The sequence below is a fragment of the Erythrolamprus reginae genome, chromosome 2 (assembly GCF_031021105.1).
Source record: "Erythrolamprus reginae isolate rEryReg1 chromosome 2, rEryReg1.hap1, whole genome shotgun sequence".
NCBI lineage: Eukaryota > Metazoa > Chordata > Lepidosauria > Squamata > Dipsadidae > Erythrolamprus > Erythrolamprus reginae.
The window spans coordinates 342308273-342322854 of NC_091951.1; the positions used below are offsets into that span (position 1 = coordinate 342308273).

A 14582-nucleotide genomic window follows, 5' to 3' on the forward strand; every position below is an offset into this window, starting at 1 on the left:
TCTCTTTCTCTCTCCCTCCTTCCCTCCCTCTATGTCTTTCTCTCTCCCTTGCTCTCTCTCTGCCTCTCTTGCTATCTCTTTCATTCTCTCTCTTTCTCTCTCTTTCTCTGTCTCTCTTGCTCTGTCTCTTTCTTTCTCTATCTCTTTCTCTGTCTCTCTTGCTATCTCTTTCTCTCTCTCTCTTTCTCTGTCTCTCTTGCTATCTCTTTCTTTCTCTCTCTCTGTCTCTCTTTCTCTCTCTTGCTATCTCTCTTTCTCTCTCTTTCTGTGTCTCTTGCTATCTCTCTTTGTTTCTCGCTCTCTATCTTTCTCTCTTTCTCTGTCTCTCTCTCTGTCTCTCTTGCTATCTCTTTCTCTCTCTCTCTCTTTCTCTCTCTTGCTATCTCTTTCTTTTTCTCTCTCTCTCTCTTGCTATGTCTCTCTTTCTCTCTCTCTCGGGCGGGGGGTGGGGGCTAAAGAAAAGTTTGGACAAAAAAAATATCTCTTCCTCCATTTCACTCTATTTCTCCCTCCCTCTTTCCTGCCTCCCTCTTTCCATTGTATCTCTCCCTCCCTCTTTCTTTCCTCCCTCCCTCTTTCCTTTCTATCTCTCCCTCCCTCTTTCCTTTCTATCTCTCCTTCCCTCTTTCCTTTCTACCTCACCCTCCCTCTTTCCTTTCTATCTATTTTCTTTCTATCTCTCCCTCCCTTTCCATTGTATCTCTCCCTCCCTCTTTCCTCCCTCCCTCTTTCCTTTCTATCTCTCCCTCCCTCTTTCCTCCCTCCCTCTTTCCTTTCTATCTCTTTTCTTTCTATCTCTCCCTCCCTCTTTCCTTTCTATCTCTCCGTCCCTCTTTCCATTGTATCTCTTCCTCCCTCTTTCCTTTCTATCTCTCCCTCCCTCTTTCCTCCCTCCCTCTTTCCTTTCTATCTCTTTCCTTTCTATCTCTCCCTCCCTCTTTCCTTTCTATCTCTCCCTCCTTCTTTCCATTGTATCTCTCCCTCCCTCTTTCCTCCCTCCCTCTTTCCTTTCTATCTCTCCCTCCCTCTTTCCTTTCTATCTCTCCCTCCCTCTTTCCTCCCTCCCTCTTTCCTTTCTATCTCTCCCTCCCTCTTTCCTTTCTATCTCTCCCTCCCTCTTTCCTTTCTATCTCTCCCTCCCTCTTTCCTTTCTATCTCTCCCTCCCTCTTTCCTTTCTATCTCTCCCTCCCTCTTTCCTTTGTATCTATTTTCTTTCTATCTCTCCCTCCCTCTTTCCTCGCTCCCTCTTTCCTTTCTATCTCTCCCTCCCTCTTTCCTTTCTATCTCTCCCTCCCTCTTTCCTTTCTATCTCTCCCTCCCTCTTTCCTTTGTATCTATTTTCTTTCTATCTCTCCCTCCCTCTTTCCTCGCTCCCTCTTTCCTTTCTATCTCTCCCTCCCTCTTTCCTTTCTATCCTTCTCTCCGTCCCTCAGCGGCGGCAAAGAAGAAGGAAGGCAGGCTGCAGAGGGCACCGAGGACAAGAGCGCTCGCTCGCTCCCTCGCCCTCTGACTTCCCTCCCTCGCTGCTGAAGGGACGAGCGCGGGCACGAGCGCGAGCGCGGGCCCGTTGCAAGAAGTTTTTGTTTGTTGTTTTTTTTTTCCTTCTCCCGGCTCACGGGAGAGAGAGAGAGAAAGAAACAGCGCAGCCAGGGAAAGCGGCCTCGAGCCGAGTGCGAACTGCAGGATGCGGCAAAGGACTCCTTGCCAACCAAAAAGGGGGTGGGGGTGGTGAAGGCAAAGCCTGGGAGGCGGGGAAGGGAAGAGCGGGAGACCCCCAGACAGAACGGCTGAGGGGAAGGAAAGACGGAAGGAGGGAGGGATTGAGAAGCGAAGCCAGGGAGGGCTGAGAGAAAAGGGGAGCGGCGCGAGAGAGAGAGGGGGGGCGGGCATTCCCGAAACGGACGGAGAAAGCCCTCTCTCGCAGCGAAAGCGCTCCCAGCCAGGGGGCTGCGAGAGAGGGCATACTCCATCCGTTTCGGGAAAGCCCGCCCCGGCACCCGCAGCACCCCGCCCAGCTGGAGCTTCCCTAGGAGCTCCGCGGCACACCTGGCTGTGTCTCGCGGCACACTAGTGTGCCGCGGCACACCGGTTGGGAAACGCTGCATCAGTGGACAGAAATTAGAAATTTAAGAGTTCAGCTACGTACAATATCTCATTTAGATTGCTAAACTACTTCTTTTAGTTCTTGGAAAAGATCTTTTTATTGACTAAGTCCATTAGGTGGCAATGTTAATCACATAAAATGAGTAACCAGTTAAAGGTCTCAAACAATTGGCATTTTTTCTTTATTCTTTTAAGAACACAAACAAGCATAACAATCACAATGTTATTTTCTCTTTCTCTGCATTCATATAACAGAACATTTCCTTGTGACTCATGTAATTGCATAATACAAAATTCGCTATTCTTTCTACTGCAGAAAAATAGTTTTCTCAATGTTTATATAGCTTTAAATTTAAGATTCCATGTTATTTATAATGCATAAAATGTTTTGTATAGCTTACCAGAACTTTGCAGAGTCAATCCTGAAAGATCTTTAAAAAGAAAATACATAGTAATTAGACCAGTTTTAAATACTAGTGAATAAAATTTTTTACACCCAAATGTTTAAACAAAAAAAAATGAACAGAAATATATATATATATATATATGCATGAGAGGATAGGCTGCCTGCAAAATGACCAGCACTTGGGCTATTGCTGCCTGTCCCTTTAAGATCTCTCCCTAGCCAATCCAGCAAAAGTAAAAGCTGAGCAGAGAGACAGCTGGGTATTTTTATGTTGGAGTTGTGGTATTGGAGTGAGTGTGAAGGTGGTTTGTGTTTATTTGTAACACTAAAACAGCCTGAAGCAGCTTAAGGTGAGTAGAAGAGTTACTATTCTCCAGAAGTAGGGCTTGCAAAGAGTAGTAGTAGAGGAACAGGAGTTGCAGCAGAAACTATTTGCTAAATAGCGAGTCCTTTGGGTGTATTTCCTATAGACCAGGTTGGAAGGGTGGGGGTTTCTGTTCACTCTCTAGGATTCTGGAGCTCACTAACCTGGATTTATGTATTAAAAAAAAAGCCTGTGACAATACACCTTTTGTAAGGCCCCGAAGACCTGGTTATTTCATGAGGTGTTTTGGTCAGATTAGGTGAGCTCTGCTGCTAATGATGATGTGATTTTTGTGATTTAGGTTACTGCATTATCTTTGTGGGTAATTCTATGCTGTGTTTCTTGTTTTGATCCCTATATACTACCACCTAGTCACTATTTTGAAATAGATGGCCATTTAAATAAATATGCCTATAAAGTACTATTAAATTATGTTCTTTAATTCTCTACCTGACATTTTTTTATATCAAACTGAAAGATGTCACTCTATCCTATCATTTCTAGAATATAATGCCATATATTTCAGAAATGCAATATTTCTTTCTTGTTCAATAACAATAATACTTTAAAAAACAGCTTTCAAAGCTGGACTAGAGACCAATTAATTCTTCTTTTCTGTCAAGGCAAACATTTAAGGAATGATTAAAGATCTATCCACCACATTCAAAATAAAATCCATGAGACAATACAGTTTTCAAGAGCCTTCCACAAAGTACCATGAAATCTGATCTAATTGTAATCCCACCTTGAATTGAACTTACTCCTGAAACTATATGGACTGGCATGTGGCTTTCTTTGTATTAACACTAAGCTATTCTGTTGCTGCTTTTCCCCCCAGAATGTGTTTTGATTTTTCAGTGTAGCCTACAAGGATTTCTTCCATCCAAATACTCTTCAGGTCTAACCATGTTTCTAGCTTTTCCTGTCAAGGATTTGCTCAATCCTAGGTGATATTTCATTGTGTTACCATATAAGGTAAAAAGAAGGATGTAAGCCATGTTACAGTAATGACTGATGAGTCATAGGGTGTAACCTGTAACCTGCAACATGATTGGGTCAGAGCATTATAAAATGCAAAGCACCTTTACAATGGGTGTGGTTTGTGGTTTGGTTGGTGGTTGTTAGTTGTCTGGAGCTGTTTGACCATGAGTTAAGCACTGAGTTAGAGCTGTAGTATTGATACGGAGAAACCTAGACTGGTTTAGTATCTACGTGTAAGCAAGCTTTACTGTACAGTGATCCCTCGATTTGCGCGTTCTCGATTAGCGCGAAACGCTGCAACGCGGTTTTTCAAAAAATATTAATTAAAAAATAATTAATAATAAAATAATCAAAATAATAATCAGTCTTCTATGTTTCTATGTTTCTTTAATTTAAAAGCTTGCGAGGATCATTTCCCGCACGCACGCACGCGCACCATCCACCACCTACCCTCTCCTCACACGCACACACAGCACGTTTGTTTCGGACGTCCAACCTCCTCCACAATTCCCGTCTCGGGGTTGCACCTTCGGGGGCATCGGAGGCTGCCAACTGAGCACGACTTGCCAGAAGTTTCGTGACTAGAGCGCGTTTGGATAGGAAAAGACGGACGGGGTGGGAAAGGGCGGGAACGAGGACGGGCGACGGCGATTGTCTCATCTTCCCGAGCGAGAAGAAGAAGAAGAAGCGGTGCCAGTCCCGCCTTCCTGTTGAAGGGATAGGGCTGTCCGGAATTCCCTCCCTGTCACAGGAGAAAGCTTCAGTTTCCCCTTTGCCTTTACCCCATCTTCGGCTCCTCGCTGCTTCCGCGCGGAGCAGATCAGCTGTTGGGCGGCTGAAGGAACCTTCCCTTGGTCTTCCCCGCCGCCCACACGCAAACTCCACCATCTGCGCATGTGCGGCCATGAAAAAAATGGTGCGCATGCGTAGATGGTGTTTTTACTTCTGCATCCAGTATAACGCGGAAATCGGTTAGCGCGGGAGGTCTTGGAACGTAACCCCCGCGCTAACCGAGGGATCACTGTATATAGCTAGCTAAAGTAAAGTTTGTTCCTGTAATAGAAGACTAAGACAGAAGATATTTTGTTTGCACTGAAGAGTAAAACTGTTTGCTACTATTTTTCTACAAACGTGTCTTCGTTGTTTATCTCCACTGGTTCCTTAATTGCCACACTATAAATTCTGGTATCTTGACAACGCCTGCTGCGCATCTCAGTATATTCAGACATTTCCAATGTCGACAAGGTTATTTAGTCTAAAGGCTGCAAAACATGGCTCAATTGTCACAAAACCTGCCTTGGTCGCTAACATCAGTAGATGCAACATTAAAACTACAACTATGAAACAAAAGGCCTCTTGAATGCTGCAAGGCAAAGATAAGGAAAGGTAAGCAAAGAATTCAAGATTACTGGAGGATCCAAGGCCAGAAGGACTCAATGTGCCTGTCTCTATGGAGCTCCAGGAGAACATTTCTTCCAGAAGAAATCACTTGGTAGAAATTTACCTAATTCCTCACTACAGTGGCAGGAAAGAACCTGGAATATTTTACTGACAGAGATGCTGTTCTCACCGACATATCTCCCAGGAGTTTTAAGTTTCTTTCTTTGAAAGGATTTTTTTTTTAACAAAGGCTGCTGGAATGACTAACATTGCACTTAAGCATTGCAAACTTTTTTCTGATTGTCAGTGTTCCTGGTACATCTTCCCTACAACCAAAGAGAATAGGGGGGAAACACAATTGATGAAAGGTCCTTCAGGAATCTACTGGCTTGCAAGATAACCACAAATCAAAACAGATGACTCAGGGGATCGGTTTTTAAAGCTAACCCAATTTCTAATTTAAATTCAACAATTCATACCGGTTTATGAACAAACTTACCAATGCCAGGTGACACAACACGCTCATAATGATATGGATTCACGCAGACGCTGTCACATTTCAAGTCAAATGCATATTGGCAATATTTGACATGTTTGAGTTCATTTTTGTGAAGATCAGGCCACCTCCATAACCGTGCATAAATTACATGAGGAAAGCCCTTTCGGCCAGCCACCTAAAAAGATTGGAAATCATGGGAAAATTCACTGGAAAATCAGAGGAAATATTTAATATTTAATATATTTAATACTACAAAAGCATTCATCTATAAGCACCATTTCCACAGGGTTATAGGCAAGCATGGTGATTTTTTATTCTCTTTGTCACTACATAAAATAAAGAACATAACAGCACCAGATATGCTTCTACTAACCTGAAGCCTCCCATCCAGTGTTCTCTGAATCGTAACACATTTGCTAGGATGAGCTCCGTTTGTGGTTATGGCTGTAATCAAGGAGTCCAGTTCATCTTTTTTCTCCTTGAGTTTTTTAACTAAGCTTTCAATAGCTCTCTTTGCAAATGTTTCACTCTCCCCTCCTTGCCGATGGCACATCAAACTGTGAACAATGCTCAGGCAAGCATCATTACTGGTTGGCGTGTTGGTAATAGACATGCTGTCCATTGGTACAGTCTTCACTTCAGGACCAAAGATCTCTGCCAACCAGTGGTCCAGAGACTATGTCTAGAGAAAGCCTAAAAGAAAGGAAATAACCAAACATTACAAGAGCAGCCACTAAATGTTTCCTGTTGGTACCAAGGCCGTATTTTTCTATTGCCACTATAATCTTTAAATTGAGTAAAATGAATTGGATGGAGAAGTACTGTACTCTTAAACTCAATTATATTTTTCCCCCATAAACTTCAAGGTTGGAAGGTTGTTGTTGCTTTTTTAAATTTAATTTGCCGTCTTTCCCTTTCCAATTTTCTCAAAGAGCATAGATTGGAATTGAATCGTGCTAACTTTGCAAATCCAGTACAGATAGTCCTCAACTTATGACAACAAAGCACAGAATTTATGTTATTAATTGAGAAATTTGTTAAATGAGGTTTACAACTTTTCTAGCCACATTTGTTAAGTCAATCAATGAGTAGTTAAATTAGTAACATGTATGTTAAATAAATCTGGCTTCCCCATTGTCTTTGCTTGTCAGATGATTGAAAAAAGACCTCAGGAAACTGTAACTATCATAAATATGAACTATGTAAATCATATGACCATGGAGATGACACAATGGTTGTTAAGTGTGAAAAATTGTCATAAGACACTTTTTTAAGTGCCATTATAATTTTGGTCACTAAATGAACTGTTGTAAGTCAAGGACTACCTGTAAATTGTATCTATGAGCACAGACTTGAAAGCAGATAATGTCTTACCCATTTGTCTATAGTACAGAGAAAGGGTAAACTTCCATTTGCTTCCAGAAAAGCGTAAATAAGTCCTTCCCTTCCCAAATTCAACCAAGCCAGATCAAGACTGACAGTTCATTCTCAGTCATGGAGTCTCTTCATCCAGAATTGAGTTCTCCAAACTGAGGTGTGCCTCCCTTGGAGTTTAAAAGGGGTAGTGGTGGTTAGAAACAGGGCCCAGGAGAAGTATGAATAATTTTTTAGGTACATTGCATCAATAAATCCGCCTTTCCCCCCCAAGTTTCATTGCATTGTTTTTATTGAGTTTTAGGGCAGTAGCAACAGAGCCAGGGTGGCGCAGCAGATAGAGTGCTATGCTGCAGGTCACTTAAGCTGACTAGATCTGTAGGTCAGTGGTTCAAATCTCATCACCGGCTCAAGGTTGGCTCAGCCTTCCATCCTTCCGAGGTAGGTAAAGTGAGGACCTGGAATGTGAGGGCGATAGGCTGGCTCTGTTAAAAAGTGCTATTGCTAACATGTTGTAAGCCGCCCTGAGTCTAAGGAGAAGGGCGGCATAAAAATCAAATAAATAAACAAACAGACCTATATATCGCTTCACAGTGCTTTGCAGCCCTCTGTAAGTGGTTTACAGAGAGTAAACATATTGCCCCCAACAATTTGGGTCCTCATTTTATCAACCTGCAAGTGCGTACATTTAGTGACCATTTGAAATAATAATAATAATAATTATTATTATTATTATTATTATTATTATTATTATTATTTATTAGATTTGTATGCCGCCTCACAACAATAACAGCAGCTCACAACAATAATAATAACAGTGTTACAATGTAAACAAATCTAATATTAAAAAACATCTAAAAATGGCACTTTAAAAAGTAACTTACCGGTATGACCATTTTTTACACTCATGACCATCATAGCATCCCCAAAGTCCCTGATTTATGCTTGGATGCTTGAGAATTGACTCATATTTATGACGGTTGCAGTGCTCTGGAGTCTTGTGATCCTGTTTTGTGACAGGATTTTCTGACAAGCCAAGTCAATGGGGAAAGCAGACTCACTTAACAACCCTGTTACTAACTTAACCGCAGCAATTCACTTAACAAATGTGGTAAGAAAAGTTGTAAAATGGGCAAAACTCATTTAACAAATGTCTCACTTAGCAACAGAAATTTTGGCTCAACTGTGGTCGTAAATTGAGGATTACCATATTTTTCAGACTATAAAATGCTCCAGACTATAAGACCCACCCAGCTTTTGGGGAGGAAAAAGCAAGCGAAAAAAACCAGCCTCTGCCTCCCAGCATCCATCTGATATTCATCTTTCCCATTCAACGCTGCCACAGCCCATTTGCCACAGTGGACTTTTTGCTGCTGTCCATTCGCCACCACTACCCTTTTGCCACCGCCACCACGGTCTGTTTGCCACCACAACCCATTCTAGAACAGCTGATCGGCTATGCACCAAACCCCCCTGCAATATCCACTGTATAAGACGCACAGACATTTCCACCCACTTTTAGAAACAACTGCAATGCTTTGGAATCTATGGGAGGACAAGACAGGTGAGGCCAGATTTTCCCAGGTAAGACAAGGGGGATTATTTATCAGTTTAAAATTCAAAGTCCAAAATGGGAGGTGGGTGAGAGGAGAAAATTTGTCTGGACTTGGCTAACAGGCTCTCCTCAGTTCCACTTATTGTTAAAAAAAAACCCTTTTCTTAAAATGAAGTAGGTGAAACATCAAAGGGGGAAGGGAGATCACTTGGAAAAAAGAACATCTGGAATAGGGACAAAGATTGCTAGAAAAATACAAGCAAAATGGAGATTGTAAACAGCCACGTGGTGAGATAATTTCCAGAAGTGGAGGGCTAAGCAAAACATAGAAACGACTGTGGTAGGAGTGAAGGTGAACTTCTCTTGGGCCAGAAGTGAGGATGGATATAACTTGGGAATCAAGAAAATAGTCACTGAGCAGAAAATGACAACTGACTAATGCAGAAGTCTTCAAACTTGGCAACTTTAAGACTTGGGAATTCTGGGAGTTGAAGTCCACATGTCTTAAAGTTGCTAAGCTTGGATGGATCCATGGACTGATATGTGGAGAAGGCAGTGGCTCCAGATGGACAGGGAAACTGGAATAGCAGAGCTAACGCAAGAGAAGATGAAATATTCTGAGCCAGAAATCTCCAAGGAGTCAACAGGAGGTAACAGAAAGTGCTCTTAAGTGTTTTGAATCAAATTTGCAACTTACAGAAGCAGTAATTAGTCAGGATCACCTGGTTGGGAAAGCAAAATTTATCAGACATAATGTAACAGATTATTTTGTTTTCAAGTGTGTGATTTTGCTCTATGGATCCTGGTATTTGGAAATTGTTCTCTGCTTCAAAGAATCTGTCTCTGGCTTTTATTTTGGAAACATTTTCGGGTTTTGGCCAATTTAGTTCTTAGTTATTGATACAATCTTAATCTACATGAGTCCACTTGCAAGATATGGGTCTAGTCTCCAGTCCCCACAATTCTGAGAGAGATTGTTGAGATGTTACTTGTTATTTTTTTTAATCAATGCTAAAAGCTGGATTTACATTTTTCCTTATCTGCAGTTACATTCATTCTTAAATCATAATACAGAGGCGTCTGTGTTCATCTCAAAAGGAGATAAGGCTCCTGTTCTCTGGTTTGATACCTGAAAGCAACTACTGTAGAGCCATAAAGTAAGGCTTCAGTTTGTATTTCACTATTGTTGTTGTGGTGGTTTTTGTTGTTGTTATTCATAGTTTGTAACTGTTGCACATGCTGTGAGAGCCCTAGCACACTTCCAAATCAGTATTAAGGAGAAGACATGTCAATGTGTTTCCATTCTCCAGAAGGGTGGTGACAGCTTTCTCAACTGTCTTTTCTTTCTTTTCCTCCTTCCTTTTTCCACTTTTCTTCCTTCCTGTCTTTTTCTTTTCTTCCAATTAATATATCTGCCCATCTCAAAAATCATAATTCTGGTCAGCTACAAGTAAACACAGCATAGAAATGCAAAAACAACAAGGACAAGGACACATTTACAACCCACAAGCAAGGTAAAAACAATTACCGGCACACACAAGAACTCAACAGAAGATATATCACGCCTCAGGAAGGCAAAAAGCAAAGCAAAACGGTCTAGTTAGAAGATACAAGGACCATGGTCAACATCCAGCAAAGTTGCACCTCTTTTCAGGTTATGTGCCTCACTTCTCCTAAAGAACAGCCTTCCCAGAGGTATCACAAGATATAGTTGCTACCATCCTCATTGCTACCATCCTCATCCTCATCTTTATATATTGCCTTCCAAAAATACAACAATACAGACCTCCATGACAAAATAAAGCATTCAAGGGACAGAATAAAAATGGAACTGAGATTTTGCACCAATAATGAGTACCGTATAAAGCAGAAATTGAATGATAGATGCAACAATAGGCAAGCAGGGAAAGACAGATATCAAACTAAGATAAAACTGGAAAAACGGGGTTAAATTATTAAATCTGATTTTAAATTCCAAACAAACAAATGAGGCAAAAATCTGTTTCCAAGCATGCAGTGAAAGTAGCACCTGTCTGCAGCACTTGAAAATAGCCACACCTTTTTTTGGCATCATGCAGCTGTTGTGCAATCCTAAAAAAGGAGTTACAGATAGGCACTATATTTGCAATCCCATATACTCTATGGCACATTGCTGCCTGCCAGTCTAAAGCACTGCATTATTTTATTTTGTTTTCACAGCGTATACATAAAACATGCTTACATAAAACTATGGTAGCAATTACACTAGTAAAAAGGGCACAAAGGAGGAAAATCTACTTCCACCCCGCTCTGGAACCTCTTTTTGTAAACCTGTTTCACAGACGTTTTGTTTTTGCTGTTATATTTTAGGTGATAAAGGAGAACCAGCTACCCATTTCATTCAAGGCAAGCTTGCAGCACGAGTTGCTTAATGTTCTTTTATCTCAAACGCATAAAATAGGCGTTGATTGCTTACCTGAACGCCTCTTCTCGTACGGTGAGCGGGTACAGCAGTCACATGGGGTTGCTCATGTCCAATCCGGTGGAACTGAGCCTAGTATTAAAAAAGCTTGCCGGATCCGCCCCTTCCCCAGAATTCGCGAATCCATAGACTAGGCTCAGTTGTGAAGCTCTGTAGTGTTCAACTCTCATTGTTAGAGGAAGAAAGATATAGAAAGGTAAAGAAGACACATACAAGGGCGGGAAGTGACTGCTGTACCCGCTCACCGTACGAGAAGAGGCGTTCAGGTAAGCAATCAACGCCTATTCTCCGTACTGAAGGAGCGGGTCCAGCAGTCACATGGGACATACCCAATAGATGGTCCCTAGGGTGGGATTAGCTTGCTATCGTGTGAGATAACGGATTGGAGTACCCTTCTGCCGAAGGCAGCGTCCGCTGAAGCGTAAGAATCAATCTTGTAGTGCCTGATGAAGGAATTTGGCGAGGCCCAAGTGGCTGCTTTGCAGACCTCCTCCAACGGGGCTTGAGTCGCCCAAGCGGCCGAGGTGGCTGCGCTCCTGGTGGAATGCGCTGTGATGTTCCTTGGAACTGAGAGGGAGGCCGACTCATAGGCCTTAGATATAGTCCCTCTGATCCAACGGCCTATTACTGTTGAAGACACTTTGGCCCCCATGACTCTGGGATGATAGGCTACAAAAAGTGCTTCTGACCTCCGAAAGGGTCCTGTGCGTTGGATATAGATTCTCAGCGCTCTGGTGAGATCCAGGGTGTGCCATCTAATTGCTAAGGGATGGTCTCGTTGGAGGCAGAAGGAAGGTAGGACAATATCCTGAGATCTGTGGAACATGGAACTGACCTTGGGTAAGAAGGTGGGGTCCAGTCGCAAGACTACCTTGTCCTGATGGAATTGACAAAGGTCCTGCCTGATTGAGAGGGCAGCCAGCTCCGAAATGCGTCGGGCAGAGGTAATAGCCACCAGGAATGCTACCTTAAAGGATAGGTACCTGAGGGACGCCGATTTTAGGGGTTCGTATGGTGCCTGCGTGAGGGAATGGAGAACCCGTGGCAAATCCCAGGATGGGTACCTGTGGACCTTGGAAGGTCTGAGGTTGGCTATGCCCTTGAGGAATTCCTGAACTTCAGGGAAGGATCGGAGAGGCTGTCTGCGGGGACCCCCTAGGACAGATGAAATGGCTGCCAGATGACGCCGGAGGGTGCTGGTGGAAAGTCCTTTATGGAAGCCTTGCATAAGGAAGGAAATTATTCTGTGTATGGGGATGCACAGAGGGGAGAGACCTTCCTGTAGACACCACTGGTGAAACTTGGACCACGTGTGGTCGTAGATTCGATTGGTCGAACCCCTTCTGGCCTTTAAAATGACCTCCACTGAATCGGGGTCATGACCACGCAGTTCTAAATCTCTCCTGATAACAGCCAGGCGGTGAGGTGGAACCACTCCGGGTCTGGATGGAAAGAGGCCCCCTGCCGCAGCATATCCCCCGAAACGGGGAGTCGCCAAGGGTCCTGGACGGACAGCTGTTGGAGATCCGCGAACCAGGGCCGGCGGGGCCAGTGAGGGGCGATTAGGATTACTCGGGCCCTCTCGGTGAGGACCTTGTGAATCACGTCCGGGAGGATTGGAATTGGAGGAAATGCGTAGAGTAGGCCTGGAGGCCATGGACTCCGGAGGGCATTGATTGCTTCCGCTCCCGGGGATGGAAATCTGGCATAGAAGCGAGGGAGTTGGGCGTTCGCATTGGTCGCGAAGAGATCCAGGATTGGTAGGCCGAATCTGAGGGTGATTTGATGGAACAGGTCTTGATGGAGGTTCCACTCTCCTGGGTCTATCGTTGCCCGGGATAGCCAATCCGCCTGGACGTTGAGACTCCCCGAGATGTGATCGGCTAGGAGCGACTGGAGATGTTTTTCCGCCCAAAGGCCCAACTTGAGGGCCTCCCTCATGAGAGCCTTGGATCTCGTGCCCCCCTGTCTGCAAATATGGCTTTTCGTGGCAATGTTGTCGGTAAGAATGAGAACGTGCCGGTTGGGAATGCGAGGAGAGAAATGCTTCAGAGCCAGGGAAACGGCTCTTAACTCTAGCCAATTGATTGGCCTGGAAGCTTCCTCCGGGGACCACGTGCCCTGGGCTATCATCCCCTGGGCGTGGGCGCCCCATCCCGATAGACTGGCATCTGTGGTGATGACAAATTGATCCGGGCACCTGAACGGGGATCCTCTGTCCATGGCCGGAGACTTCCACCACTTGAAGGATCTGCGAACACTCAGTGGGATGACAATGCGTCGATTTGAGTTGCTGTGCCCTGATCTCTGAAAAGGTAACAGGAGCCACTGGAGTTCCCTAGCATGGAGGCGAGCCCAGGGAATGATGCCTATGCATGACACCATCTTCCCCAAAAGGGAAGATACAGTGACTATGGGAACTGAAGAATTAGATAAAAAGTTGGAAATTAACTCCACTATACTGAGTTTTCTCTCGGGAGAGAGAAAGACCTGGGAGGATTCTGAATCAATAATGGATCCCAGGTGAGAAATGGATGTGGAAGGTTGGAGGTGGCTTTTATCAAAGTTGATGGAAAATCCATGGTCCTGAAGGACTGACATGGTGACAGAAAGGTCTGTTTTCACTTTCTCTAGGGAGTTCCCATGAATCAAAATATCATCAAGATAACATAAAATGTGGATGGGAAACGCCCGGATATAGGCCGCCAGGGACCCCAAGAGCTTTGTAAAGACCCGAGGGGCCGAGGAAAGGCCAAATGGCATCGCCCTATACTGGAAATGCCTGCCTTGAAAGGAAAAACGTAAAAACTTCCTATGGCATTTGGCTATAGGAATGTGAAGGTAGGCCTCAGTGAGGTCTAAGGAGACCATGAAATCTCCGGAGTGAATGGCGGCCAAAATAGAAGATAAGGAGTGCATTTTAAACTTCCTATATTTGATGAATAGGTTTAGTTTCTTTAAATCCAAAATAGCTCTCCAACCTCCGGAGGATTTCGGAACCATAAATAAAATGGAGTAAAACCCTAGGCCCTTCTGACCGGAAGGAACCGGTTGAATGGCTCTGATGGACAATAGATGAGAAATGGCCTCCTCCATACGGTTACAATCTGAGGAGGACCTGGGAGAAGGGCAGGAAATAAAACGTTTGGGGGGAGGAGAAATAAATTCTAAAAGAAGGCCAGTTTGAACAGTGTCAATGACCCAGGGGTCCTTGGAGGTGAGACGCCAATTTGAGGCGAAATGAGCTAGACGACCCCCTATGGGAATAGAGGAAAGATTACCATCTAGGTTTTTTTGAGGCCCTGTTAGAAGAAGCTCCCCTTTGGAAGCGAAAACCTCTACCCCTGGAGTTCCTACTTTGGGAACGAAAGCGGGGGGAATACTGACCTGGAGATCTCTGATAGGAAGCCGCTTGATCTTGCTGGCGCCCCGGGCGACGAAAGGACTGCGTTTTGGTA

The 14582-nt window shown here is 43.9% G+C and overlaps 1 protein-coding gene across 8 annotated transcripts in view; it reads right to left on the bottom strand.

The window, feature by feature from the left end:
• SMAD4 (SMAD family member 4) overlaps positions 1 to 14582 on the bottom strand; it is a 48694-nt gene that overhangs the window by 24289 nt on the left and 9823 nt on the right. For all 8 annotated transcript variants that reach the window (XM_070743551.1, XM_070743554.1, XM_070743552.1 and 5 more), the window contains 3 exons: positions 6108 to 6427; positions 5735 to 5909; positions 2506 to 2535 (listed from right to left, as the gene is read on the bottom strand). In XM_070743551.1, coding sequence (XP_070599652.1) covers positions 2506 to 2535; positions 5735 to 5909; positions 6108 to 6356 — 454 coding nt within the window. In that variant the 5' untranslated portion in view covers positions 6357 to 6427. The remainder of the gene's footprint in view (positions 1 to 2505; positions 2536 to 5734; positions 5910 to 6107; positions 6428 to 14582) is intronic.